The sequence below is a fragment of the Bufo bufo genome, chromosome 6 (genome assembly GCF_905171765.1).
Source record: "Bufo bufo chromosome 6, aBufBuf1.1, whole genome shotgun sequence".
NCBI lineage: Eukaryota > Metazoa > Chordata > Amphibia > Anura > Bufonidae > Bufo > Bufo bufo.
This window is the reverse complement of record NC_053394.1, coordinates 75,326,344-75,353,891: the sequence shown is the minus strand read 5'-3', so window position 1 is coordinate 75,353,891 and position 27,548 is coordinate 75,326,344. Positions and strand designations below refer to the sequence as shown.

The 27,548-nt window shown below is 43.8% G+C and overlaps 1 protein-coding gene across 1 annotated transcript; it reads left to right on the top strand.

Annotated features, from left to right (window-relative positions):
- The first annotated feature begins 6,535 nt into the window (after positions 1 to 6,535).
- LRRTM3 (leucine rich repeat transmembrane neuronal 3) lies at positions 6,536 to 8,921 on the top strand. Its single transcript, XM_040437062.1, has 2 exons — positions 6,536 to 6,649; positions 7,384 to 8,921. Exons 1-2 carry the CDS (start codon positions 6,646 to 6,648, stop codon positions 8,919 to 8,921), a joined length of 1,542 nt encoding a protein of 513 aa, XP_040292996.1. The 5' UTR covers positions 6,536 to 6,645.
- Positions 8,922 to 27,548: the final 18,627 nt, after the last annotated feature.

Below are 27,548 nucleotides of genomic sequence, written 5' to 3'. Positions count from 1 at the left end.
GACGGGCAGGTGGTGTCGCCGCTGACCGTCAGCAAGGCCAGCCATGGCCGTGTAAGATCTTCTAAAATGGGCAGAGACTTTCCTGGCCTGCCACAAGGCAAGACATCCTGGACCCCGGGGTATTTGGCAACGAATCGCTGCACGACTAAGTTCAGGACGTGTGCCATGCACGGCACGTGTGTCATTTTCCCCTGTTTCAGCGCGCTCAGCAGATTGGCACCATTGTCGCACACCACTTTACCAACTGTCAAATTGAGCGGGGTTAGCCACTGATCGGCCTGTGACTGCAAAGCTGAAAGGAGTGTAGGACCAGTGTGGCTCTTGGCTTCCAGGCACAACAGCCGCAGCACAGCATGGCAACGTCTCAACTGGCACGTCGAATAGGTTCTGGGAAGCTTGGAGGACACAGCGGAAGAGGCGGTATCAGTGGAAAAGGAGGAGTCCACCGAGGAGGAGATGGAGTAGGAGTAGGAGAAGAAGAGGACAGCCTGCATGCAATCCGTGGTGGTAACACCAAATCCCCACGGGTGCCACGGGTTGCATGCTTGACGGCCTTCAGAAGGTTCACCCAGTGGGCAGTAAAAGTTATGTACCTTCCCTGCCCGTGTTTGCTAAACCATGTGTCTGTGGTCAGAGGTATCTTGGCACCGACACTGTGTGCCAGAGATACATTCACTTGCTGCTGAACGTGGCCATATAGCTCCGGGATGCCCTTCTGGGAGAAATATTTCCTTCCGGTAACCTTCCATTGCGATGTGCCAATGGCCACAAATTTTCAAAAGGCCTCTGAGTCCACCAATTTATATGGCAGTAGTTGGTGGGCTAACAGTTCTGACAAGCCAGCGGTCAGCCGTTGGGCAAGAGGGTTATCCGGCGCCATCATCTTTTTTCGCTCAAACATTTGGGCCACGGAAGCCTGCCTTTTGCCAGATGAACGCAACGACGGCACGGTGGAAGGTGGAGTGGAGGACATTTGGGAGGTGAGAGGAGAAGGAGAAGAGGCAGGACGTGGAGCACCAGGAGTGTGTCTTTGTGGGTTCTGACGGTGTTGCTCCCACTGGGCTCGGTGATGGAAGGCCAGGTGCCTTCTTAAGGCGGCCGTCCCTAGGTGAGTGTTGGGCTTACCGCGACTTATGCGTTGACAGCACAGGCTGCAGATGGCAACACTATTGTCAGCAGCGGACACGTTAAAAAAAGCCCACACTGCGGAGCCATGTGCCGGCGTCCTGGGAGCGCCAGATGTGACCGTGCATGGTGGATGGCTCATTCCAGATACACTGCTTTTTGCCTTCTGTGCACTGTAAGTTCTGCCTGCTTCTTCTCTTTCTACTCCCTATCTCCTGCTACGTCTTTCCCTCTGAACTCCCCTCCTCTTCCTCTCTTGTGGGCACCCACGTGACGTCCATAGATACGTCATCATCATCCCCTTCACCACCACCAAAAACAGCTGGTGGCATTAGCAGATGTCAGCAGATGTTGATGACCCCACAGATGCAGGAATTTAGTCTGCCACTTACTCTGTTAGTCAACAGTAATGTGCGTCTCTTACGGGATGTTGTCCTGGAGCTACGGGTGTGGAGAGGGATTAGTATATTAGGGCGATAGAAATGATCTTTATTTCCCCTTTAATAAATATAAACATGTGGATTGACTGTTAGAGAGTGCAAGACCTAAGTCATGTGATGGTAGCTGTGACAACGTGTACAAACATGCCCCATGTAACCCCAGCTTTTCGGTCATCTGATCCTCTGGTCAGCTGACTTGCTGATCAGGTGACACATACGCTCATAGAATACTGCCTACACCGGAAGGATTGTGGAAGCAGCGTCGCGCAGGCGCAGTTGTCTCCGCAAAACGCCAGATCTCCATGTGCCGCTCGGACCTGAATCAGGTTACAAATGCTCAAGTTTTGTTTTTAATCATGTTTAATCACATTGTATCACCTGGGTTTTAATGAGTGGTTCAATTAATATGAAATATGACTTACAGTCTCTTATGTATAGGTATCTTTGAGGATATATTTATCTATGTCATTTATATATTATATATGGGGTTCACTTGGGTTTTGAATCATGTACAATTTGATCTTGATATATATTTTTATGTCTATTGATTGATTGATACTGAACACGCTATATATATGCTGTGTGCACTCCCATTATTGTATCACTGCTTGAAAAAGGTTCCAGTGTGCGAACACGAAACGTTGCTATTGGTGAATAAACTACACGTTTTACTAAAGGAAGTGCAGTGGATTTTCTGGGATTTATTGATATTGGAAGTGTGGATCGCTTCATCAGCTGCTGGCACCGCTACCACAGAATACCGCTAGGCTGTTCACGCTTTCTTGGAACACCACTGACATTAGAGAGATCTCGGAGTAGGCAGCAACAGCGGGGGTTGATCTGGGTACTGTCGTCAGACTGCTGGGTGGCGACTGTTGATACCTCCTCTTCCTGATCCGATGCCAAGTATGGCTCGAGCGGAGGGGATATGGTGGTGGTGGTTTCTTTGGGGGTGCACACAGCAAAGAGTGAAGAGGGTGCAGATAGAGAGGATGAAGAGGGTGCAGATAGAGAGGATGAAGAGGGTGCAGATAGAGAGGATGAAGAGGGTGCAGAAGCGGAAGTCTGGTGCGTCCTTTGACGTAATCGAACGCACCTTCTGCAACTTCCTACTTAGGCTCTGGCCTGATGCACCTGCCCGAATCCTACCACCCCTGCGGAATGGCCTGCCTCTTCCTCTGCCTGTCATTTGCCTGTGACAAAAGTGCCTATAGAAGAGCAGTATTTGTGGAAGAAGGTATATAACACCCCCGCTTCAATCAGATTTTTTGGGGGGCAACTGGTATATCACACCAGTAGAAATTATTTGTTCCAATAGCGTTTGTCCCTCTGTGTACATGCGGTAACGCAGCAGAACCGCAGACAACTGCTGCACAATACAAATGCACTATAATATACTTTCTATGTTAGAAGGTATATTATAGGTATATTACATCCCTCAGTAAGTCACACCTATCGATAGCACACCTATACCAGTCCTTAAAAGGACTTTTGTGGCCCTATTAGCTAGCGTTTTGTGTCCCTAACAGTCTGTCCCTGCTCCACACAGCAACCTCTCCCTACACTGGCAAAAGACTGAATGTAAAATGGCGGCCAGATCAGGTTTATTTATAAGGTAGGGGGCATGTCCATGTGCTGAAATGTCTCAATTGGCTGTCCTGTACCACCTGATGGATGTGTCATGGGTCAAAGTTCTTCACAATGTAAAAGAATATGCGCCGGCGGACATCTCCATATGTTCGCCCGTTTGGCGAACCGCGAACGAGCAAAGTTCGCCACGATACGACCGCTGGTCAAACCGCAAGGCCATCTTTATTGGTGACACCACGACGGTATCCGGGGGACCCAGCAACTGCACTTTGCTTATCAGTGTACTGGGCCATTATAATGTGTTTGGGCACATAAGGGTGTATTATACTGTGGCAGAGCACATAAGTGAGCTCTATACTGTGAGGGGGCACATAAGGTGGCATTTTATCATGTGGGGGGACATAAGGGGGCATTATACTATGTTTGGGCACTTGAGGTGGTATTATACTGTGTGGGAGGCACATAAGGGGGCATATTACTGTGTTAGGGCACAAAAGGGGGGTATTGAGTTCCGTAACACGAGCTCAATACCGGAAAAAACTTATCAGTTTTATCCTAATGCATTCTGAATGGAGAGCAATCCGTTCAGGATGCATCAGTTCAGTCCCTCTTACGTTTTTTGGCTGCCAAAAATCCTGAACACTTGCCGGAATGCCAGATCCGGCATTAATTTTCATTGAAATGTATTAGTGCCGGATCTGACATTTAGTGTTGCGGCCGAAATGGACCCAGTTTTACCATCTGCGCATGCGCTGACCTTTAAAAATGCTACAGCAAAAAAATACCGGATCTGTTTTTCCGGATGACACTAGAGAGACGGATCCAGTATTTCAATGTATTTGTCAGACGGATCCGCATCCGGATCCGTCTGACAAATGCCATCTATTTGCGCCAGGATTGCCGGCGACGGAACTGCCTGCCAGAATCCTCTTCCGCAAGTGTGAAAGGGTATTACACTGTGTGTGGGACACATAAGGGGGCATTATACTGTGTGGGACACATAAGGGGGTATTATACTGTGTTAGGGCACATAAGGGGGTATTATACTGTTAGGGCACTTGAGGGGGTATTCTACTGAGGTGGGGCACATAAGGGGGCATTATAATGTGCTTGAGCACATGAGGAGATGTTATACTGTGTTGGAGGCACATAAGGGGGCATTATACTGTTAGGGCACATAAGGGGGTATTATACTGTTAGGGCACATAAGGGGGTATTATACTGTTAGGGCACATAAGGGGGTATTATACTGTTAGGGCACATAAGGGGGTATTATACTGTTTGGGCACTTGAGGGGGTATTCTACTGAGGTGGGGCACATAAGGGGTCATTATACTGTTTATAAAAATGCATGAAATATTGTATAAAATAGAATGCTTTTAAATGTAAAACTGACAGGAAAAAACATATTCTTTTAAATACCACAAAGTATGAAGAAACCATTGGTGTCCAATAACACGTGTGTTAAGCCGTGTCCCCAAAACCACACACCCTTTTTAGGTGTGTAAACTTTTTTGTTGTTGGGAAAGGTAGCAACCCTGACGTGTACATAGAAGCTGTGCCTCTCCGGCTGGAGGCAGGTGGGCTTTGTTACAGTTAACCCTTTTATGGATGGCCAGATGCATGTAAAGAAAATCCCACTCTGTTGTTTCCTGACAGTACCAACAACTTGCCTTCATATGCAACGCAACCAGTGGCATACCTCCAATGGAGGCAGACCAAACGACTGCTGCAGGGCCTGGAGGCGAGGGGGCTGAACGCTTTCTCCTCTTCCCGAAGTGAGAACAATGCATTTTCATGCAGCCATCAGTAGGGGGAGCTCAGTGCAAAATTATTACAGCGTCCAAGTCAGTTAATCGCATCTGTATAAATTTCTATCCACTGAGCTCCCCCTAGTGGTGGCTGCAGGCAGTCAGCTTTGTAATGGATGTATTTATGCTAGTTTTCTGAGATGAATACATTGAGAAATATAGTGATCAGAATGAGCGCCATATTTATGAAGTGGCTGAGGCAAAGGGGAACTTTTTTATTAAATTTTTTATTAAAAATGTATTTTGCTTAATAGAAGAAAAAGCTAAATTCATCATAAATCTAGGCCGTTGACTTTGAATTCTGCATTGCCTGGGAGTGATTGACGCATACGTAATGGAAAAACTGCTTGGAGCAGAGTTGAGCACATTAAGGGTACGTTCACATCTGCGGCAGCAGATCCGGCAGGATTTTGACAGATCTGGCACTGCCGGATTCTACAGTCCACCGCTAGTGTTGAGTGAACTGCAAGTTCGGTGTGCTGTCTGCATTTTTTGCGGACCCATTGAAATGAATGGGTCCGCATCCTATCCGTAAAAAAAAACGGAACGGACACGGAAACAAACAGCGTTCGTGTGCATGTAGCCTTATACAATGACATTATATACAGAGACACTGTAGGAAACGGATGGAGCGGCTGCTGGACTTCTTCTAAGAGCGCGATCATGACTAGCCACAGGAGTGGGAGTTGCACTGGAGGAGGGGGTTACGAAGAATTTTCTGGGGTGGGGGGGGGCTATTCAAAAATTTGCTGTGGGGCCCAGTCATTTCTAGTTACGCCACTGCCCTGAATGCAACCGCTGAATGACACAGTCCTGCCCTAAACTGCATTAATATATAATTTCATCCGCTATAGCTCTGCGCCGTATATATCAACCAGTCCATAAAGACACAAACTGCATAATTATCACCCTAAATAACTGTGGTTAAAATAAACCTGCCCATTTACATGAACACGGCTCCTTGATTTCAGCTGTACGGTGAAGTTTATTCAGGAGACTCGTGTGGTTTGCTTTGCTTTACATACATTAAAGCCTGGGCTGGAGATAATCGTATGCAGAACATGGAGCAGCCTCTGAGCGAGGCATGCACGGAGAGAGGCAGTGCCGATAACGCCCACCAGGGGGCGCAGCGCTGTGGAGGAGAAGGCACGCAGAGCACCATCTCAATGTAATAGGCTAATCAGCTCATACTTCCAGAGAGCGCAGTTTTCACATCCTACATGCTTCCCAGCCTGGGAGCTGATGTGACAGACAAGGCTGTGTGCACACTTCTGCGGCTGCGGCTGCTGCTGCTGGGACGTCGTGGGATGCAATGTAGTTGTCTGATCGGATGCAAAACTATATATCAGAGAGGGATAGAGAGAGAGGGAGAGAGTTCATCTGGAGGGCTGTGATCTTCATGGCGTATTGATGCAAAATAGATCCGTGCCAGGAGATGATGATCCAGAGGAGAGGGAGGCTGGACTGACCCCCTTCTCCAAAATAGCTGGTGCTGGAGAAGATCAAGGGAGCAGCCAGATCATGATGGTGCAAAGTGCTCCTCTCTGCCTGGGAGCAAAGTCAGTGGATGTCTGGAAGCAGCCCTGAGTCACCACCACCATGCAGCTGGCAGAGGCGAAGTGCCCCTGGCCCCAGAGGCAATAACTACACCTGAGGAGCAGCCCTCACTGGAATGAAGAATGGGTATGTGTACAGCTGGCACCCACACTGCACACACAGGCACCTGCAGGCATGCCCAGGGCACATACAGGCTCCAGACTAATGCACACTCCTGGAGAGCTGCACCTCTGTCAGCGACATGATGGCATATTGTGTTTTTCTGTGCCTTATGGTAGTGCATATACACCTGAATGATATAGTTTTATGAATTATAAATATATATGCATATTAATAAAACTATATATATTTCATTATAGATTTAGTGATACATAAGCAAAAAACAAAAAATGCAAATATTTAAAATAGATAATAATAAATATATATATATATATATATATATATATGTGAGAGTGTGTGTGTATATATATATATATATATATATATATATATAATGGTTAGATATTTTTTATAAATATTTAATTTAAATATATGATTATAGATTTAGTAATAAAAATGCAAATATATAATATATATATATATATACATACAAGATATAGACAGTTATATATATATATATATACATATATTCAGATGGGACACACATATATTTACATTTGTAGCTGATATTATTTATGTACTTCTCCTCATGTTGAACTAGAAGACATCCAATATCTTGAATGCATGCTTCATTTAGAATTGCTACATGAAGATGTTATGTTTCCAATATCATGGAAGCAAAGCTGTTCTGCCTCTTCTATTCTATGTCTATCCTCTAAGCATTGCAGATCAGAAAATCACGTCCAGGCTTTTGCTTGTAGGTTTCAACCCTTATCGGTTATTAAGAGGATCAGCTGTATTCCTGCTTCTAGCCCTTCTGGTTTTCATGGCTATGCTCTCCTCTGCTGAACGTGGGTGCCCTACAGGATGTAGGTGTGATGGAAAAATGTTTTATTGCGAGTCTCAGAAGCTGCAGGAAATCCCTTCATCAATATCTGCTGGATGTATCGGGTTATCTCTTCGATATAACAGCCTCTACGTCCTGAAATATAATCAATTCAAAGGTCTTAATCAGCTTACATGGTTGTACGTAGACCACAACCACATCAGCAGCATAGACGAGAACGCGTTCAGTGGGATCCGTCGATTAAAGGAGCTGGTTCTGAGCTCTAACAGGATATCTCATCTGCTGAATAACACCTTCAGACCTGTGACTAACCTGAGAAATCTAGACTTGTCCTACAACACCATGCAAAAACTTGGACCTGGCCAATTTAAGGGCTTGAGGAAACTGCAGAGCTTACACTTGAGGTCTAATTTATTAAGAAACGTTCCAGTTAGAATATTTCAGGATTGCAGAAATCTAGAACTTCTGGATCTAGGTTATAACAGAATCCGGAGTTTGGCCCGAAATGTTTTTACAGGTATGATCAGATTGAAGGAACTGCATTTAGAGCACAATCATTTCTCCAAACTCAACTTAGCTCTTTTCCCTAGGCTGGTTAGTCTACAGAACCTCTACCTACAATGGAACAGGATCAGTTTCATAGGACAAACCATGTCATGGACTTGGACCTCACTACAAAGACTCGATTTATCTGGCAATGAGATTGAGGCATTCAGCGGCCCGAGTGTATTTCAATGTGTCCCGAACCTTCAGAGGCTTAACCTGGATTCTAATAAGCTGACCTTTATAGGCCAGGAGATCTTGGACAGCTGGGGATCTATGACAGATGTTGGCCTGGCAGGGAATATCTGGGAGTGTAGCCGAAATATCTGCTCCTTGGTCAACTGGTTAAAAAGTTTTAAAGGCTTACGAGACAACACCATTCTTTGTGCCAGCCCAAAGGATCTGCAGGGGGTCAACGTCATCCAGGCGATCAAAAGCTACAATATTTGCAGCAAAAATGTGACTGAAAGCAGGGAACTGAAAACCACTGGGCGGAATACAACAGTGAAACACAAAATTACAAGAACTAAACACGAAAGTAACCATTCAACGCCTCCGACTGTCGGAGTGACAGCACCTGGCTATGATACCAGCGGGGATGCTCATAGTGTTTCTTTACATAAAATAATAGCAGGGACTATTGCTCTGTTCCTGTCAGTATTAGTGATATCCTTAGTAATCTACGTGTCATGGAGAAGGTCTCCAGCAGGTGTAAAGCATCTGCAGCAGGCAACTCTTATGAAAACTCACAGCCAAACAAAAAGATCATCCCTAACACAAATTAGCCTAACACCACAGGAGTTTTATGTAGACTACAAGCCGGCAACTAGCAGAGAAACTTGTGAATCCATAAGCAGCACTGGACCCTGCACCTTTACCAAAACAGGTTCCAGGGAATGTGAGGTATAAGGCGCGAGAACATCCCTTTTTTAATTTATTTTAGGATGACTTTTTTTTTATTTTATTTATGGGACTGCAGTAATTCCTCTTCTCATTTCTCACTGATGTCACATATAGACAGCTGTATAAATATTACTATGTTCATTTCTGCTACCAAATTATAAAGAAAGACATTACGAGAATTGCCGCTGTAAAATCCCGGAGAGATGGTGTGCAATATATTGTGAGTTATGGTGCTGTTTCTTTTTTTTTTTTTTTTTCATTTTGGATTAAAGTATGACTTGTTTTCAGGTTTTGGAGAATTCTCATAACATTTCTTTCAGTCGTGGGGGCACAGATCATGCTCTGTTTTAAAAGGCCAAGGACAAGTTATTAAAGGGGTTCTCCCCCCGGGGATTTACATACTGACGACCTAGCCTAAGGTTAGGTCATCAATATTTAACCGTCAGGGGTGTCGCTCCGGCAAACTCCCCTGATCAGCTGTTTGAGGAGGCCGCAGCCATCTCTTCGCAGCTCAGCCCCACTTACTTGAATCGGTCTGATCTGCGCCTAGACCATGTGACATGAACATGACGGCTAGGAAGAGGCCTTGTGGAGTGCCGCAGCCTCTTCGTACAGCTGATCAGTGGGGGTGCTGGGAGTCGGATCCCGCCGATTTCATATTGATGACCTATCCAGAGGAGAGCATGTCAGTATGTAAATCCCAGGTAATATCTTTTATAGACTTGCTAATTGTTACTTGTGTTGTTATTTTAGCCTCTGCTTTTTATCATCATGTCATGTTTTAAGGTCCAAAACTCCTTTCTAATAAATTCTTGAATATATCTTAGTGGCTGTTTAAAGGGATTCTCCAAGCCTGGGTCCCCTTTTGCAGGGGGGTGCAGAGGTAGTAGTCGCTACCGGGCCCAGGAGCCTGAGGGGCCATAAAAAAACCCTTGTACCACATGAGAAGACACCTGTTTTGTAGAAGGTGCATGCTGGTCAAGTTACACTTCTGGCTGGAGGGAAGGGGTTAGATCAAGAATTTGGCATGGTGGGGATGCAGTTTCAATTTTTGCCTCAGGCAGCACGAAGGCTATGTGCTTCCCTGCCCCTGGCCACAAAGCAATGAGGGAAGGGGGCCCAAGCTGAACTCTTGCACCAGGGCCCATGAACCTTTAGCTACGCCCCTGCCCCTTTGATATGGCCAGCCAGGATACAGGGATTAAAAAAAGTCTACTTTTGTCACTGGAACTTCCTTCTCCTCCGCTTCCAGTACACGCTGGACCAGAAATGGGATGTACTATCTGTATGCACGTCACTAGTGCCCACCACTCCGTAGCGATGGCAGCAATCACATGCCATGCCTGCACAATTCACTGCTGAGACCATTGATTAGTTGACAACATTGGCGTGCATACAGTATAGACGGTACGTCACGCTCGTGTCTAGGGGGGCCCGGAAGCAGAGGAGAAAGGAGCCCATTGCTGGTGACAGGTGACTCTTTTTTTTATTTTTTTAAATCCCTGCACCAAGACTGGCAATATCAAAAGGATTCCTTTTCTTGGAGAACTCCTTTAAGCTGTTTTTATACTGAACTCAAAATTTCATGCATAGACATAGATTTCAATACACAACATTCTAGCTGTGTGCAGTGACCACTAGAGGGAGCTGAAGAATTTACTGTGTGCTGTTGAACAGTATGCAGTAAGCTGCTGAGCTCCCTCTAGTGGCAGCAACAGGCAGTTTGAACATAATGATTTTGAAGTGGTTTTCCAGGTGTTTAATACTGATAACCCATCCTCCAGATAGGTCATAAATATCTGATTGTGGGAGTGCGGGCCCCGGCACCCCCGCCCCATCAATTGTTTGAACAGGCTACGGCGTTCACTGGGAGGGGGGTGCAGCTTACTAAGAACACTGAGGGGGAGCTGCACCTTACCAATTAGTGAACTAACAACGCTCACTTTACCACCCACTTTTAAAAAGTTGCGAGGGTGGCATATAGAGGCACAAAGTAGCAAATTTTGGTACAAGAAGGGAATTGATCCAAAATTTGGGACTTTTCTACTGCCATATCAGTTTGATACATTACCCCCTATGTCTATATGGATATTTGTAGCTCTGTATAAAAGAAAGCTCTGATAATAATAATGATATGTTAAGAAATTAACCGGGACAGAGATTACAATCTATTTACATTAAAAGGAACAGAATGGTGAACATTTACTCTACTAATCGTGGTTACTCTGCATGTTAAAAATATGAAATTTGATGACTTCTCAGTTCTTTTTAGGCATAACTTGAAGTATCTGGGCCCTAATAAAAAATGTGTAACAGGGTCCACAAGTGTTCTACAAATTCAAGGTACATGGCTGCTTATATGAGAAATACCACCGCACACTGAAGGCTTATATGCCAGTAAACATTATTTTATTATTGTGACATATCCTTCATATAGTATGAGGGCAAGTGAGAAGAATGCCAGTAATTTATTTGTGACTATGTTTTGACGTTTTGGTCACTGACTGACCTTGGTCACAAATGGAAGGAAGAAGGGGCGGATGGATCCCCGTGGCGCAGAGTGTGAGCGCTGCGGGGAGGGCTGGAGGTGTGCCCCACCTCCAGCCAGTGTCGGACTGGGATGCCTAGGGCCCACCAATAAAACTCATTCTGGGGGCCCACTGTACAGAAACATAAAAATATTACCTGCCCATTCAGAGGCAGACAGCAACAAGACGCTACAAAATGATTTATTATGGGGGTCCCTGCAACAACTTCAAGAGGTGGGTCCCAGGTAAGACAAGATACTGGCCGGCCTGCCTCTGTTCCTAGAGGCCATCTTAACCTTCCTATGCGTCTATAATAATAAACTGGATAGTGTACCCATTTTTTTATATTGATGTCGATTATTTGAGATGCTGTGCTGGTGGATTGGGGGCCCACCTTTCTCTGAGGCCCACCGGGGATTCCCTTGTTCCCCTGTGGGCCAGTCTGAGCCTGCCTCCAGCCATCCCCGCAGCGCCACGGGGATCCATCCGCTGCTTCTTCCTTCCATCTGTGACTCTTGTGACCAAGGTCAGTCAGTGACCGAAACGTCAAGACATAGTCACAAATAAATTACTGGCATTCTTCTCACTTGCCCTCATATTATATGGAGGATATGTCACAATAATAAAATTATTTTTACTTGCATATAAGCCTTCAGTGTGCGGTGGTATTTTTCTATTTAATATTTGGGTCACATCCACTCCACTGAAGCACCTCATTTTCTGGACAGCGAGTGCAGCCCAATTAATTTACTTTTGTATTGGCTGCTTATTTGAGTCAGGGAGAACTTTTGGACCCTCTCAGGCTCCAAGACCTGGCCGCACCCCTGATAAATATGCCTCTGTCTGCCAGCATTGTGAGACTATTGTTTTCTAGAGAAAATAAACAGCGTGTGTCGGTAATTATAATTTATACTTCTCTAAAAACTGTTCAGATGTTCACCAAGGGATTAAATATCTTCTTTTAAGAATTCAATATACAGGGTTACTGGTATTAATACAGAGTTTCGATCCAGGGATCTGTCTAATTACCAGCAAGGGTTAGGAAGGATTTTTTTCCCGACTTTGTCGAATTGGGTCTCTGCCGTTTAGAGTGGTTTTTGCCTCTTTCTTGATAAGCCTGGATTTGCATTAAAAGATTGAAATTGATGGACTTATCATAATATATATTTAGTATTTTTTCTATATTTTAGCTTCCATTTTTGGCCTAATACATTTCACAGTATTCTTTGGTTTGATGTAAACAGGGCTCAAGAGCACACATAGTGTTCACTCTTGGTATTACACATTTACTGTTTATGTAGCATAGGAGGAAGAACGAGGAGTTTTTAGAATATAGGTCAAACCTGTGAGAGTTGTTAAAACATGCCTGGTTTAGGCCTTTTTCACACGGGCGTCGCGTGTGAGGGCCAGATGCGTTCAGGGTGCATTGCGGGAAACCCGCGCGAGTAGGCACGCAATTTCAGTCAGTTTTGGCTGCGATTGCGTTCCGTTGCTCAGTTTTTGCAATGCATTTTTCATGCGCGTGAGAAAAAACTGAATGTGGTACCCAGACCCGATCGCGAACTTCTTCACCGAAGTACGGGTTTGGGTTTGGTTCTCAGTAGATTTAATTATTTTCCATTATAACATGGTTATAATGGAAAATAATAGCATTCTTTAATACAGAATGCAAAGTCCAATGTCAATTGAGGGTTAAAAAATAATAAAAACATTACTCACCTCATCCCCTTGATCGCAGGGATCCTCTTCTTTGTTCTTCTTGAAGGACCTGCAAAAGGACCTCCGCTGACTTCATCGCAGGTCCTGCTGAATGAAGATAGTGAGCGCGGTGACGACAGCGAAGGTCCTTTTGCAGGTCCTTCAAGAATAACAAAGAAGAGGATCCCGGCTGCGCGATCAAGTGGATGGGAAGAGTAATGTTTTTATTATTTTTTAACCCTCAATTGACATTGGACTTTGCATTCTGTAGTAAATAATGCTATTATTTTCCATTGTAACCATGTTATAATGGAGAAAAATTAAGTAAATAGGGTCCGGGGTCGCTCATCCCTCGTCTCCTAGCAACCATGCGTAAAAATCGCACCGCTTCCGCACTTGCTTGCGGATGCTATGCGATTTTCACGCAGCCCCATTCATTTCTATGGGGCCTGCGTTACATGAAAAACGCAGAATATAGAACATGATGCGATTTTCACGCAACGCCAAAGTGAAGTGTGAAAAACATTACTCATGTGCACCGCCCCATTGAAATGAATAGGTCAGGATTCAGTGCGGGTGCAATGCGTTCACCTCACGCATTGCACCAGCGCTGAATACTCGCCTAAGTGTTCATACTAGAAGGGGTCAGCTCACTATACAAATAATATATTTGATGCATAGACTTTCTAAATAACATGGCTTTGTTAACAAAACAAAGTGCGGGGACCGCGCTCTAAATGAACAGTTTATGTCAGTTATTGAATCCTACAAATACAGAGAACTGAAGTCTCATCCAGATACCAGAGGCAGTATTCGCAGAGACGTAATGTTCATACGAAAAGATTGTAATCCGCCTCCTACTGGTCCGCAGATCTCGTGATGAGTCACCAACCACTGAATCCAAACACCGGACCCGAATACCTTCAAGAAGGAATAGAACAGATGGTGCAATACCCTTGGTATCTTTTAAGGTAAGGGATTTATTATACTCACAATTTTTAAGTTACAAGCATGCACATAGAATTGCCTGACCCGGGTTTCGCTATTAGCTTCTTCAGGGGCTGCGGTACAAACGCCTCGTGGCTTGTAGCGACGTTTGTACCGCAGCCCCTGAAGAAGCTAATAGCGAAACCCGGGTCAGGCAATTCTATGTGCATGCTTGTAACTTAAAAATTGTGAGTATAATAAATCCCTTACCTTAAAAGATACCAAGGGTATTGCACCATCTGTTCTATTCCTTCTTGAAGGTATTCGGGTCCGGTGTTTGGATTCAGTGGTTGGTGACTCATCACGAGATCTGCGGACCAGTAGGAGGCGGATTACAATCTTTTCGTATGAACATTACGTCTCTGCGAATACTGCCTCTGGTATCTGGATGAGACTTCAGTTCTCTGTATTTGTAGGATTCAATAACTGACATAAACTGTTCATTTAGAGCGCGGTCCCCGCACTTTCTGTTTTTTTATCCATTCAGGAGACTGAACCTACTCCCTTAAGGGTACCGCTGCTGTGGTCCATTACTTGCACACCGGATAACATTATATATGGCTTTATTAATGAAATATGCAGAATCACTGATTATTAGGTGGAGGTCTAAGGATTTCCAAAATGTGCTGTTCCTACTGGGTATGGGTATGTGGGTATGGCTTTGTACAGTGTTGCTTGTTTCTAGACATTAGATCTGTATGTATATGTGGCTGGGCTTGGAACTATATGGCGTTCCTCAGAGTTAGGGCTCATGCACACGACCGTATGTATTTTGCGGTCCGCAAAAAAAGATCCGCAAAAAATTTGGATGACATCCGTGTGCATTCTGTATTTTGTGGAACTGAACAGCTGGCCCTTCATAGAACAGTACTATCCTAGTCCATAATGCGGACAATAATTGGACATGTTCTATTTTTTTGCATGGAAACGGAATACACACGGAGTAACTTCAGGTTTTTTTTGCGGACCCATTGAGGTGAATGGTTCCGCATATGGTCCGCAAAAAAAACCCTGAATGGACACGGAAAGAAAATACGTTTGTGTGCATGAGCCCTTACTGCAATTTTATTTCTAAGAAATCAAAAAACCATATGATTTGGAGATTTTTCTTGTATATGTGATTAGCTTGTGGCAGTCTATTTCTATACAGCAAGGAACTGTATCATTTGCATATTTCCCTAAATACGTGATAAGCCTATGATGAGCCACTTCTATAAACCAGGGCTCTGTGTCCCATAGACTGGACATGCAAGTTCCAGCTCTCTGCTGCTACCACTAGGGGACTATTGTGATAACTGTAGGCTGTCAGGGCATGCTGGGAGTTGTAGTTTTTCAACAGCTGGAGGGCCGCAGATTGGGCATCCCTGGTGTTTGGGAATGTATACCAATCTGTGACCCCTAGTGGTGATAACAGGCAACAACAATTTTTACAAATATGTATGTAACGGGAAGAAGCAGGCAATAACAGTGTTTGGTAATAAACAAAGCATAATTATTCTAAAATCATATCATAAAATTAGTAAATGTAACAAAATGTTTTCTTTTTATTGTAACAGAGACGCCAGTGGTCATACATTGTTACAATTATCATAAAATGTCCCACATCATTAATGCTACTAGTTTTAATGGTTGTAAGATCTATTCTGTATGTCTGTGACAGGGAATTCTTTTCCCCAATAGTGAATATTATAATATTTTATAATTGATAAGGCTAATTTTACACTGGCGTTGTTGTTTTCCGGTATTGAGATCCAACAGAGGATCTCAATACCGGAAATAAAACAACGTTTCTGTTTAGTCCTCATGCGTTCTGAATGGAAAGAGATCTGTTCAGGAGGCATCAGGACGTCTTCTGTTCCGGCAGAATTCCATTTTGTGACCGGTCATAGAAGCGGGGAAAAAAAAAAAACAGATCCGGCACTGAAAACAATGTAAGGGTACTTTCACACTAGCGTTATTCTTTGCCGGTATTGAGTTCCGTCACAGGGGCTCAATACCGGAAAAAAACTGATCAGTTTTATCCTAATGCATTCTGAATGGAAAACATTCCGTTCAGTATGCATCCAGATGTCGTCAGTTCAGTCCTTCCTACGGTATTTGGCCGGAGAAAATACCATGCTGCGGTATTTTCTCCAGCCAAAATTCCGGAACACTTGCCAGAACGCTGGATCCGGCATTCATTTCCATTGAAATGTATTAATGCCAGATCCGGTACCTAGTATTGTCCCGGTCTGCGCATGCGCAGACTTTTAAAAATGCAACAACATTTTATCCGGACGACACCGGAGAGACGGATCCAGAATTTTAATGCATTTGTCAGACGGATCCGCATCCGGATCCGTCTACAAATGATATCCGTTTGCATACGGATTTCCGGATCCGGACAAAGCAAGTGTGAAAGTACCCTAAGTCAGTGGTGATGGAGCCATTATTTAACGGATTAAACGTATCCGTCACCTATTGACTTTCAATGTATTTAGTGACGGATCCGTTTTTTTCCCCCATTTTTTATTTCACACAAGCGCAACGGATGCATCCTGATGTGCAAAATCAAAACTGATCCATTTAATTCCGGTATAGAGATCCTCTGCCAGATCTCAATGCCGGAATTATCAATGCAAGTGTGAGAGAAGCCTAATCATTTTTGGAATAATTACTCCTTCCAAATGCAAACCTTGAACACAACGTAATTACTGTATCTTTCTTGTCAGCTTCCTTTTTTTTAAGACCTCTGTCCCAATCCTTGTCAAATACAATCACCTTTTGATCTTATTTTTTTGCTAAACCTCCATATAATCCCCAACCTAACACAGAGGCGCAGGCAAATCCTCATCACACACACAGCCCAACCAGTGGAGCGGAGAGACACTTGACTGAAGTCATACCCTCCTCTTTGATCTCCAAAGGAGAACATATTTTTGCAAAGGAGAAATCCTGGATAATAGATACAGCCTCCGGGCAGATACCTACTTTGTTCTTTGTTATTGCACTACATGCTTTGAATGCTCTTCTATTACAGTTATACCGCAGGTTGTATGATAACATTTAAATACACTTATTATTTTTCTCAATAAACTTCCAAAAAAGCAATAAATGCGAATGACTGTATGCTTCCTGCGCCACAATGAAAGGAATCACTGGAGATTATTAGTATATACTCTCAGGTGGTTAGGAATGTTTCACATATACTGTACATTTGCGTTGAGAATTACACACAAGAGTCCGTCGAAAGAAATCCGTTTGAAATGGAATAGCCTGAACTGGGTTTGGTCTACGGTATATTCTGCTGCTGTTCAGTTAGTGGAGGAAGAAGTGCATTAAATGCCAAGCAAATTGGATTAAACGACAATGCAGTAATAAAAATAATTGCTGCAGTATATCTGGGATGATTAATGAGGCTTCCTATGCAAGGATCCTCAGGTTCTCCTGCATCGATGAGGCCCATCCGAGTGCAGGTCGTATATGATCCGCCGGTGACTGCGCAGCTTTTATATCCTGTGCACATGTCCTGATTTTTTGGATGCAAAGGGGAGGATGTCAGAGTCCACCACTTTGACTTTGGCAATAGCAAGGATCTGCATGTACGTCTAAATGTTGTATACAGTCAGAAAATCAGCAAAGGGACTACTATACTGTACTCAGGGTTTGAAACTAGCCTTTTTGCTGCCTGAGGCAAAAACTGAAATGGCACCCCCCCCCCCCCCCCCCATGGCAATTTCTTAACTTAACCCCTTTGCCACAATGAAAGCGCTCATTGCCCCTGGTCCTTCCGCTGCCCCCCTCTTGCCCCTTCCTGGTGCTGCCTCATGGGTGGTGCACCCCTGACTGTGCTAAGGGCAGCAGCACAGCTTCTTAACACATTGCAGAATTTCTGCAACTGCAAATCATGTTCAGTCATCTGGATGGGGCTTGCAGAAATCCATGTGCTTCTTGCCAAAACAACCTCAATTAAGAGGAACTGAAATCATTTTCAGTTGTAGAAATTTTCTGCGGCAAAAATCTGCCATATGTGAAGGCACCCTAAAGACCAGAAATTAAAACAGAACCTGCTGCCCTAACTCGTGTTCAGTAGGTCCATTTGTTGACCTCCGAACACGGCCTTTCTAACATAATTTCATCGGAGGGGGAAGTACGGGAAATTGGATCTTTCCCACAGTTGTTGTGCCTGAATGGGGTTGTTCACCCCTGGGATAGTTATCTACAGTATGGACGGACCCACGGTGAGAATCATACTTACCTGATCCTTGCTGCTGGGTTCCTGCTCCATCACTTCCACTGGAGAGCCGCAGTCCCTGCGTTAACATCCGGTTTGTCACGAGATCACTGCAGCCAATGACCAGCCGCAGTGGTGATGTGTCAGCCATGCATCACATGACCTAGTGACAGAATGCATGAGTGACACATACCGCTGTGGCCAGTCATTGGCTGCAGAAGCCATGCGCTCCGTGTCAAACCAAATTTTGCTGTGGGAAAAGTTGAGACCTGTGGCACCCAAGGGGGAGCAATAGAGCCAGGACCCAGCGGCTGGGATCAGGTAAGTAGGATTTCCAATGAAGGTCTGGACATGGTGGTTTGGGGGGCTGCAGAAAAGGTCTCTAGGGGTGAACAACCTCTTTAAAGGGAACCTGTCACCTGGATTTTGTGTATAGAGCTGAGAACATGGGTTCCTAGATGGCCACTAGCACATCCGCAATACCGAGTCCCCATAGCTCTGTGTGCTTTTATTATGTTAAAAAAATGATTTAATACATATGCAAATTAACCTGAGATGAGTCCTGTATGTAAGATGAGTCAGGGACAGGACTCATCTCAGGTTAATTTGCATATGTATAAAATCGTTTTTTTGACACAATAAAAGCACACAGAGCTATGGGGACTGGGTATTGCAGAAGTGCTAGCAGCGATCTAGCAACCCATGTCCTCAGCTCTATGCACAAAATCCTGGTGACAGGTTCCCTTTAAGGGAGATATTTAGATAATAACTTAACATTGATGCTAATTATTCATTATCTTATGGAGGTCCAAACCCGTCCAATCACATCACACACTTTCAGAATCAGACTGGGGTGCCTAGGGCCCACCTGTAAAATTTATTCTGGGAGCCCACTTTAAATTTATATGAAAATATTGCCTGATCTTCACGATGCATCAATCTTATTTTAGTTTTTTTTCATCATAGCATTCCAAGAATTATAGCTTTTTATTTTCTTGTTGACATATCCATTTGAGGGCTTGTCCTTTATTTTGCAATGCCAATTAACTTTTTGGGGGTACATATCATTTATTGCCCAACCTTTCTTAATTTTTGGGTGGTGATAGAAGAAAGGGAAAACATTGTAAATATGTTATCATTTTTGGGCTTTTTTTGTTACAGCACACATTGTGTGATATGAATAACACTTTATTCTACCAGTCACCATGATTACGGTGATGCCCAATATGCTTCGTTTTCATATTTTACTCATTTTGCTATTTAAAAGCACATTTCATACTGTAAGAAAAAAATATATTTTTAATGACTGCAATCTGAGGATCATTTTCTATTTTTAATTTTATGTAGTTAAATGAGGACTTTTTTTACAGGACAAGTTTTAACTTTTACTAGCACAATACGTGTAATTTTATTGACTTATTTTTTTGCAGGGGCAATGTGGGAAAATTATAAATTTGCCATAATTTAGCTTTTTCTTTTTTAAACTGCCACGCCGCACTGTACGGTATAAATACTATGTAGTCTATATTATCTGAAATTGCTAATTACATACACTACCAGGCTCAGCAGTAGAATATGATTACAGATAAGGCAACAGAACCAGACACAGTTCTTCTATATGCCATCAGAACCAAGCTCAGTAATTAGATACGCCATCAGAACCAAGCTCAGTAATTAGATACGCCATCAGAACCAAGCTCAGTAATTAGATACGCCATCAGAACCAAGCTCAGTAATTAGATACACCATCAGAACCAAGCTTAGTAATTAGATACGCCATCAGAACCAAGCTCAGTAATTAGATACACCATCAGAACCAAGCTCAGTACTTAGATACACCATTAGAACCAATCTCAGTACTTACATACACCATCAGAACCAAGCTCAGTACTTAGATACACCATCAGAACCAAGCTCAGTAATTAGATACACCATCAGAACCAAGCTCAGTAATTAGATACGCCATCAGAACCAAGCTCAGTACTTATATACACCATCAGAACCAAGCTCAGTAATTAGATACGCCATCAGAACCAAGCTCAGTACTTATATACACCATCAGAACCAAGCTCAGTAATTAGATACGCCATCAGAACCAAGCTCAGTACTTAGATACGCCATCAGAACCAAGCTCAGTACTTAGATACGCCATTAGAACCAAGCTCAGTAATTAGATACACCATCAGAACCAAGCTCAGTAATTAGATACGCCATTAGAACCAAGCTCAGTAATTAGATACACCATCAGAACCAAGCTCAGTACTTAGATACGCCATTAGAACCAAGCTTAGTAATTAGATACCTCCCCTTTTTATTAGCAGGACTTCACATCAGTATTAGGGAGCCCTTAGTGAATAGGAGGGCTCATTCATTGGAAAAGGACGCCATTACATTCGACTGATAGGTGCTCTTCCAGTCAGCACTCCTGATCAGTACGATTGGGTCCACCTTTTGATTTTTCCTAAATGTGGCAGAATGCAGCATTTTTGCCTGTATTTTGATTTTTCCAAACATTGTGGCAAAATGCAGCATTTTTGCTGCAATTGTTTGAAAAATCAAAACATGTGAACACAACCTTACCGACCAGAAGTGCTGATTGGAAGAACACCTGTCAGTCAAAAGTAATGATGGACTCTTCTCCAATGAATCAGCCCTTCTATTCACTAAGAACTGCCTAAGGCCCCCTGCACACGAACGTGGGTGATCCGTGGCCGTATTGCGGCCCGCAAATTGCGGGCCGCAATACACGGCCACAGTTCCGTGTGCATTCCGCATCACGGATGCGGACCCATTCACTTAAATGGGTCCGCAAATCCGGAATTGCGGAACGGCCGCACGGAACGGGACCCCTCGGAAGCACTACGGAGTGCTTCCGTGGGGTTGCGTCCCGTACTTCCGTTCCGCAAAAAGATAGAACATGTCCTATCTTTTTGCGGAACGGGCGGATCGCGGACCCATTAAAGTGAATGGGTCCGCGATCCGATGCGGCTGACCTACGGCCGGCGATCGTGCATTGCGGCCCGAAATTTGCGGGCCGCAGCACGGGTCACACACGTTTGCGTGCAGGGGGCCTAAGGCTACTTTCACACCTGCGTTAGGTGCGGATGCGTCTGGTATCTGCACAGACGGATCCGCACCTATAATGCAAACGCTGGTATCCGTTCAGAACGGATCCGTTTGCATTATTCTTTTTAAAAAAAAGTCTAAGTCAAAACTGATCCGTCCTGACTTACATTGAAAGTCAATGGGGGACGGATCTGTTTTCAATTGCACCATATTGTGTCAGTGAAAACTGATCCGTTTGGCTCCGCATCGCCAGACGGACACCAAAACGCTGCAAGCAGCGTTTTGGTGTCCGCATCCAGAGCGGAATGGAGGCGGAACGGAGCCAAACTGATGCATTCTGAGCGGATCATTATCCATTCAGAATGCATTGGGGCTGAACTGATCCGTTTTGAACCGTTTGTGAGAGCCCTGAAACGGATCTCACAAACGGAATTCAAAACGCCAGTGTGAAAGTAGCCTAATACCGCCCCTACAGCTGGATGCCTTACAGAGAATTATGGGTGATATCCTCCTTCTAATAAGTTGCACTTAATAAGGAGCACTGATACCACCACAGGACACAAGATGTCTTGCTGCTCGAGGGGTGAGAGATGGAGTTGGGGGCAGTCGAGTTCATTAGCATCTGAAGTTAGCTAAAAAGAGAGGTCAGGGGCTCACTGAGGAATTCAACATCTCCTCGGGGGGCCAGTTCAAGCCTGTGGACTCTTGTATGTCTCGTGTCTATGTATTAATTACATTAAACATACAGTAAGAAGCATGCATCATTTTATAGAAGAGATAACATTAAGTGGAGCAGTTGTAATATGGATGACAGCGCGCAGAGCAGTTAATGGGAGGCTATGCAGCAGATATCTTCTGTTCTCCTGATTCATGATGCTTTTTAGTCACTTGTCCTAAAATTCATGGGTAAGCATGACGCCTAGATAGTGTTGTTGAGAAATCTGCATTCAGCGTTCCCTTCGTCCCTGTATTAATCATTCTGCTTTTAACTTGTATATTATTACATACTAAATAACATTATAAGCAATGCGGCCTCGTTTATGGCACTTTACATTAAGTTCACCTTTGCATATTTTCTGACATGTAATTGGGAAATGTCAAAAGACGTTTATCAGCTGGGATCTGTGAAAATGACGTCGGCGATAAATTCTCATTCATTTAAATGGCAGACTTGTCGAAACAGTTAAAGGGAGTGTGTCACCAGAGAATTCACTGATAAACCAGACACAATGCCTTATAGGGCAAGTAATGATTCATTTCGTTGTGTGATTCATAGCTCCATTCTGCAGAAAAAAAATACTCTTAATCCATATGCAAATGAGCAGCTACGTGCACTGAAGGCGGGCCCAAGCCAAGCTGTGCACCCTTGCTCCTTCTGCTTTCTCTGCCAGCTCCTCCTTCTCCTCCTTGATTGACAGGGACAGGTTCCTGCATAGTCATCATGCCTGGCCAAGTCACTCAAGAAGGAGTGAAAAGGGCTTGCAGAGAAAGGGTGCAGAGCGTGGCTTGGGCCCACTTAACTACTCATTTGCCTACAGATTAATAGTACTTTTTCCCCAGAATGAAGTAATGGATCACTAATGGATTCAGCTGAGCTCCACCTACAATGTATATGCATGGTTTATTTGTGCATTTCCTGGTGATAGGTTCCCTTTAAGAGATCTGGAGTTCTTCTTCCTCCAGTTCCTAGAAGCACAGTTGTCTTACGGACTGGACAGCTGTTCAAAGGTTGCCTGTGATCTGAAAATTGAAACTAAGGTCCATGCACATGGCATTGCTGAATGCACAGACCCTGTATAGTGGCACATGGAGTCCTGTGGGCCAATTTGTGGTGCCCTCGTGAGGCTTGGTATTCTCACCTACAAATGCTCGGCTAGTGGAGATTATCACCATAGCATGGAATGCAAAAAAATCTCTGTGCGCCTCTGTATCAAATCAGAGAAGCCCGCAGAAGGCTTTAGATGCCATGATCATGTATATAATGATTCAGGGCATCACAAAACAGCCTGCTGATAGTACAGCAGAAAGTTTCCATGGCCATGCTAGATTTCATTACTGTATTTCCCGCACTATAAGATACACTTTTTTTCCCTCTAAAGAGGGGGGAAATGGCAGTGCGCCATATAATGCAAATACTAATGAGTGCTTCCATTATGGAAGCGCTCGTTAGTAGCCCCAGGAAGCTGTGACTACAGCGGGTGCTGGCTTTGCTCAACATTCTCTGATCTTTTTCTCTGGACAACAGCGCTGTAGATGTGTCCTGACAACTTAAAGCGCTAGGAAATCGCGTGCATAAGCGCGCACTATGACCTGACCTGTGCAACGTCAGGTCACAGTGCAGCGCTGCAGGAAGAGTGCGCTGAATCCCCCAACTGGCAGCACTAGAGCCGGAGGTCTGAAGTCTGTTGAAGATTGGGGGGGTCTGATCTGAGGCCTGATGAATATTTTGGTTCTGATCTGAGGTCTGATGAATATTGGGATTCTGATCTGAGATCTGATCAAGATTGGGGGTCTCATTTTGGGGGTCTGATCTGAGGTCTAGGGATGATTTGGTGTCTGAGCTGAGGTCTGATGAAGATAGGGAGTCTGAAGATTGGAGGTCTGATGTGAGGTCTGATGGATATTGGGGTTGTGATCTGAGGTCTGATGAATATTGGGGGTGTGATTTCAGGTCTGATGAAGATTGGGGGTATGATCTAAGATCTGATGAAGATTGGAGGTGTGATCTGATGTCTGATGAAAAATATTTTTATTTTTATTTTCCTTCTCTAAAACCCTAGGTGCATCTTATGGTGCGGGAAATATGGTATGTTCCTGCTAAAGGTGGAGCTTGACCAGAGATGTCAGTTGTATACTGTTATTCGCCTTTCACAGAGAATATCTTGGTCACTTATGTCTAAAAGATTTGGCTTTTCTTCGTGTTTGTCCACATAATGCCAGGAAGGCATTATTTAGCCAGCAGCACAGCATACAAGCAAGGGACAAGCAATTTACAGGGTTGGCAAATACACCATAGAGAACAGTGTCATTTGTGTAGATTCAGCAAGATGTATTTGCAAGCCCGTTGTATACTACTAATTTATAACCTAATTATTAGTTATTAGTCCCCTGATTAGTCCCCCACATTTCTTATAACTTTAACACACTTCACTGGAAGACAAAAACAAAGTAATTAAATGCAAAATTAAGGTAAATGAATAATTAAAAACTGAACTGAGCATTGCAAAGCTAATTCCCGGTCTTAATATGGGTCTGGTTCTTATCCAAGAATGATTAGAAACCCTTGATATATATATATAAAGTGAGCTTTGGGATTACTTTGATGTAAAAGGGAACCCTCCACATGTTTAGAGGATAATTACAATTTAGTTTTAAGGTGCAATTAATGGCAATTGTTTACTCTAATTAGATGTCGCAGTATTTCCATATACGAGGAGTACTTTAGAAAACTTACTATAAAAGGTTTTATATAGTGAAAATTATTTGCCGACTTCTTCAAGGGGTTCTCCAGGCTTTTAATATTGATGACCTGTCTTCACGATAGAGGGTCCATGAAAAAATGTGGTAATAACACCAAAAAGTGCAACGTTTCAAAAGTAGTCGAAACGTTGCACTTTTTGGCGTTATTTGCACATTTTTTCATTGACCCACTGTGAATAAAATTCACTTCTGGAGATGCTGCCGTCAATTTGTTTTTGTATGCTGATTGGGTGACCGAGGTGGATCTGAGGATCGGGTGACCGAGGTGGATCTGAGGTTGAGAATGGACTGATGCATTCCAGTTAAAGTCTACACGGTATTGAGTGCTGCTCTAAACATTGCATTTTCTATCTTCAGAATAGGTCATCAATATCAGATTGGCAAGGTCCGACACCCGGCCGGCATCAGCTGTAAGAGGAGACTGCACACACAGTGTGCACACGCCGTCTCCCGTCTCTCTTCCTGCTCACCGCTGCTTTGCCATAGACAGCAGTAGACAGGAAGAGAGAAGGGAGATGGCACGTGTGTACTGCGCTCACTGTCTCCTCATACAGCTGATCGACGGGGGGGGGGGGGGGCAGACCCCCGCCATCTGATATTGATGACCTATCCTGAGGATAGGTCATCAACAGTAAAAGCCCCTTTAACTACCTGGGCATGCCTGCTTCCAGCTTGACCCTGAGATAGGCTTTGGTCCTTATGACCAACCTTTATGACTACTCAGGCTAACCAAGAGAGACAGCCATCCCATATTTCCCCAGTAATGAGCAGCTCTGCCTTACCAGTTGGAACGTACTTGCCGTGGCTTACTTTTGCCAGTGTCAAAGGGTGGAAATAAGAAATAGTTATTGGGCTGTGGTCAGCCTCACTGCTTACCCAATCCTACTCTTAGGACTCATTCGTATGTCTGTGATGACATCTGGCACAAAAAAGTGCTCCATCCTTGAAGATGTCCATGAAGGGTTGTTTTTTTTGCCTTCCTTGTGTCATCCATATTCCACGGACACTGCTAGGCTGAAAATTTATTTTCAGAGCATTTCCTACCAATGGTCTGTAAAAACTGTGGCCCAAATGTTAATGGCACCTGTGTTGTGTCCATGGGTTTCACAAGCCTCTAGACTATAACGTGCATCAGGGATCTGTAATCATGGATAAAATCCAGCATGCTTCCATGGTGCACACATTAAAGTCAATATAAACGTGAGTGGTCCGTGGAGACCACAGACATCTCACATTTGTGATTCACTGATGTGTGAAAGAGGCCTTAGTCTTAGCCTGCTTCACATACATCCAGTCATCTGGCTCAGTTTCCCCCAGGAGTGGTATAGGACTTTTCTCTCCTCTATTTTTGACGAACTCTGTGATGGAAGCCCCAAACAGAGCCTCTGATGCAGGTTTGAACATAGTCTTAATGTAAGCTCAACAATTGTTAAAAATTATTTTCAGTGGCTTTTTCGTTGTCTCTTTTCCTGAGAAAGCTGGGAACAACTATCTGCTCCCAATTCAGCTCTTATGAATTATGGCACTTAGCTTTCATACACTGGGGAATGGCAAGCCTGCCTTGTTAAGCAGCAGTATGGAAGTGCTGATGCATATCTCTGTGTAACTAGGCAAGTATGTTATTCAGGGATAGAGTAAAGTTGAGTAATTGTTTAATGCTGAGGCATACACATATATTTTGGGACCAATAGCAAAGGTCAGAATCCCGCCACCACACCCTCATATGACTATATGTGTTTATTGTAATTTATTTTGTGCCATTACATTTTTTTGTAATTACCGTACTAAATATATTATACCTTTGCTGGTAACCTTAAAAAAACAATCGCCTGGCATAATATATCTGTAGAAACCAGTATATTATGCGTGAGAAGAATACTATTGAGGTTTTCAGACAGAGAAAATCCTCCCATTGACTACAGTTAAGCCTGTGGCTTAGAGATGGCCTGTAACCTCTCCTGACATGTCTGTTTTACCAACTACTTGCATTCCTCATGTAATTAGACTTGTGGAGCAACCATTCTTTTGACTCTATGTTTTACTATTTGCTTATTGTTCCTGTTAGAAGTTGTGAATAAATTGCCAGCAGTTGGCAGTGAAGGTCCAGATGAGTTTTACCAGTTAGGGATGTGTCCGCACACAGTCTGACACAATCCAATCAGTGCTGCCAGCGTCAGATTGTGCATGGACACCCCCCGCCCCAACTGGTAACGCCCATCTGGACCTTTACTGCAAACTGCTAGTAATTCATACACAACTTGTGGCAGGAATAATAAAGGAATGTTACAACATAGAGTAATGAGACCAGAATTGTTACTATATGGGGAATTCAGGTACTTACTAAAACAGAAATGTCAGGAGAGGTTACATGTCCTCTTTAACTGGTAAGGTCTCTGCCTACCATACAGCATGTCCTGGGTTCAAGACCCAGCAGAGACAATCTAGAAAAAGAGATTAATAAAAGTGAAATATACAGGAGTGTCCTCGAGCATTTACAGAATATTTAAAGGGGTTATCTCATGACTAATGTAAAAAATGAAAATCAGACATCATATAGTCCATGACAATACCTTTCTAACAAAGCTAGAACCAGCCCTGTACCTCACATGGATCCAGAGATCTCTCCATTCATTGCTCTACTAGATTTATATCAAGTTGAAA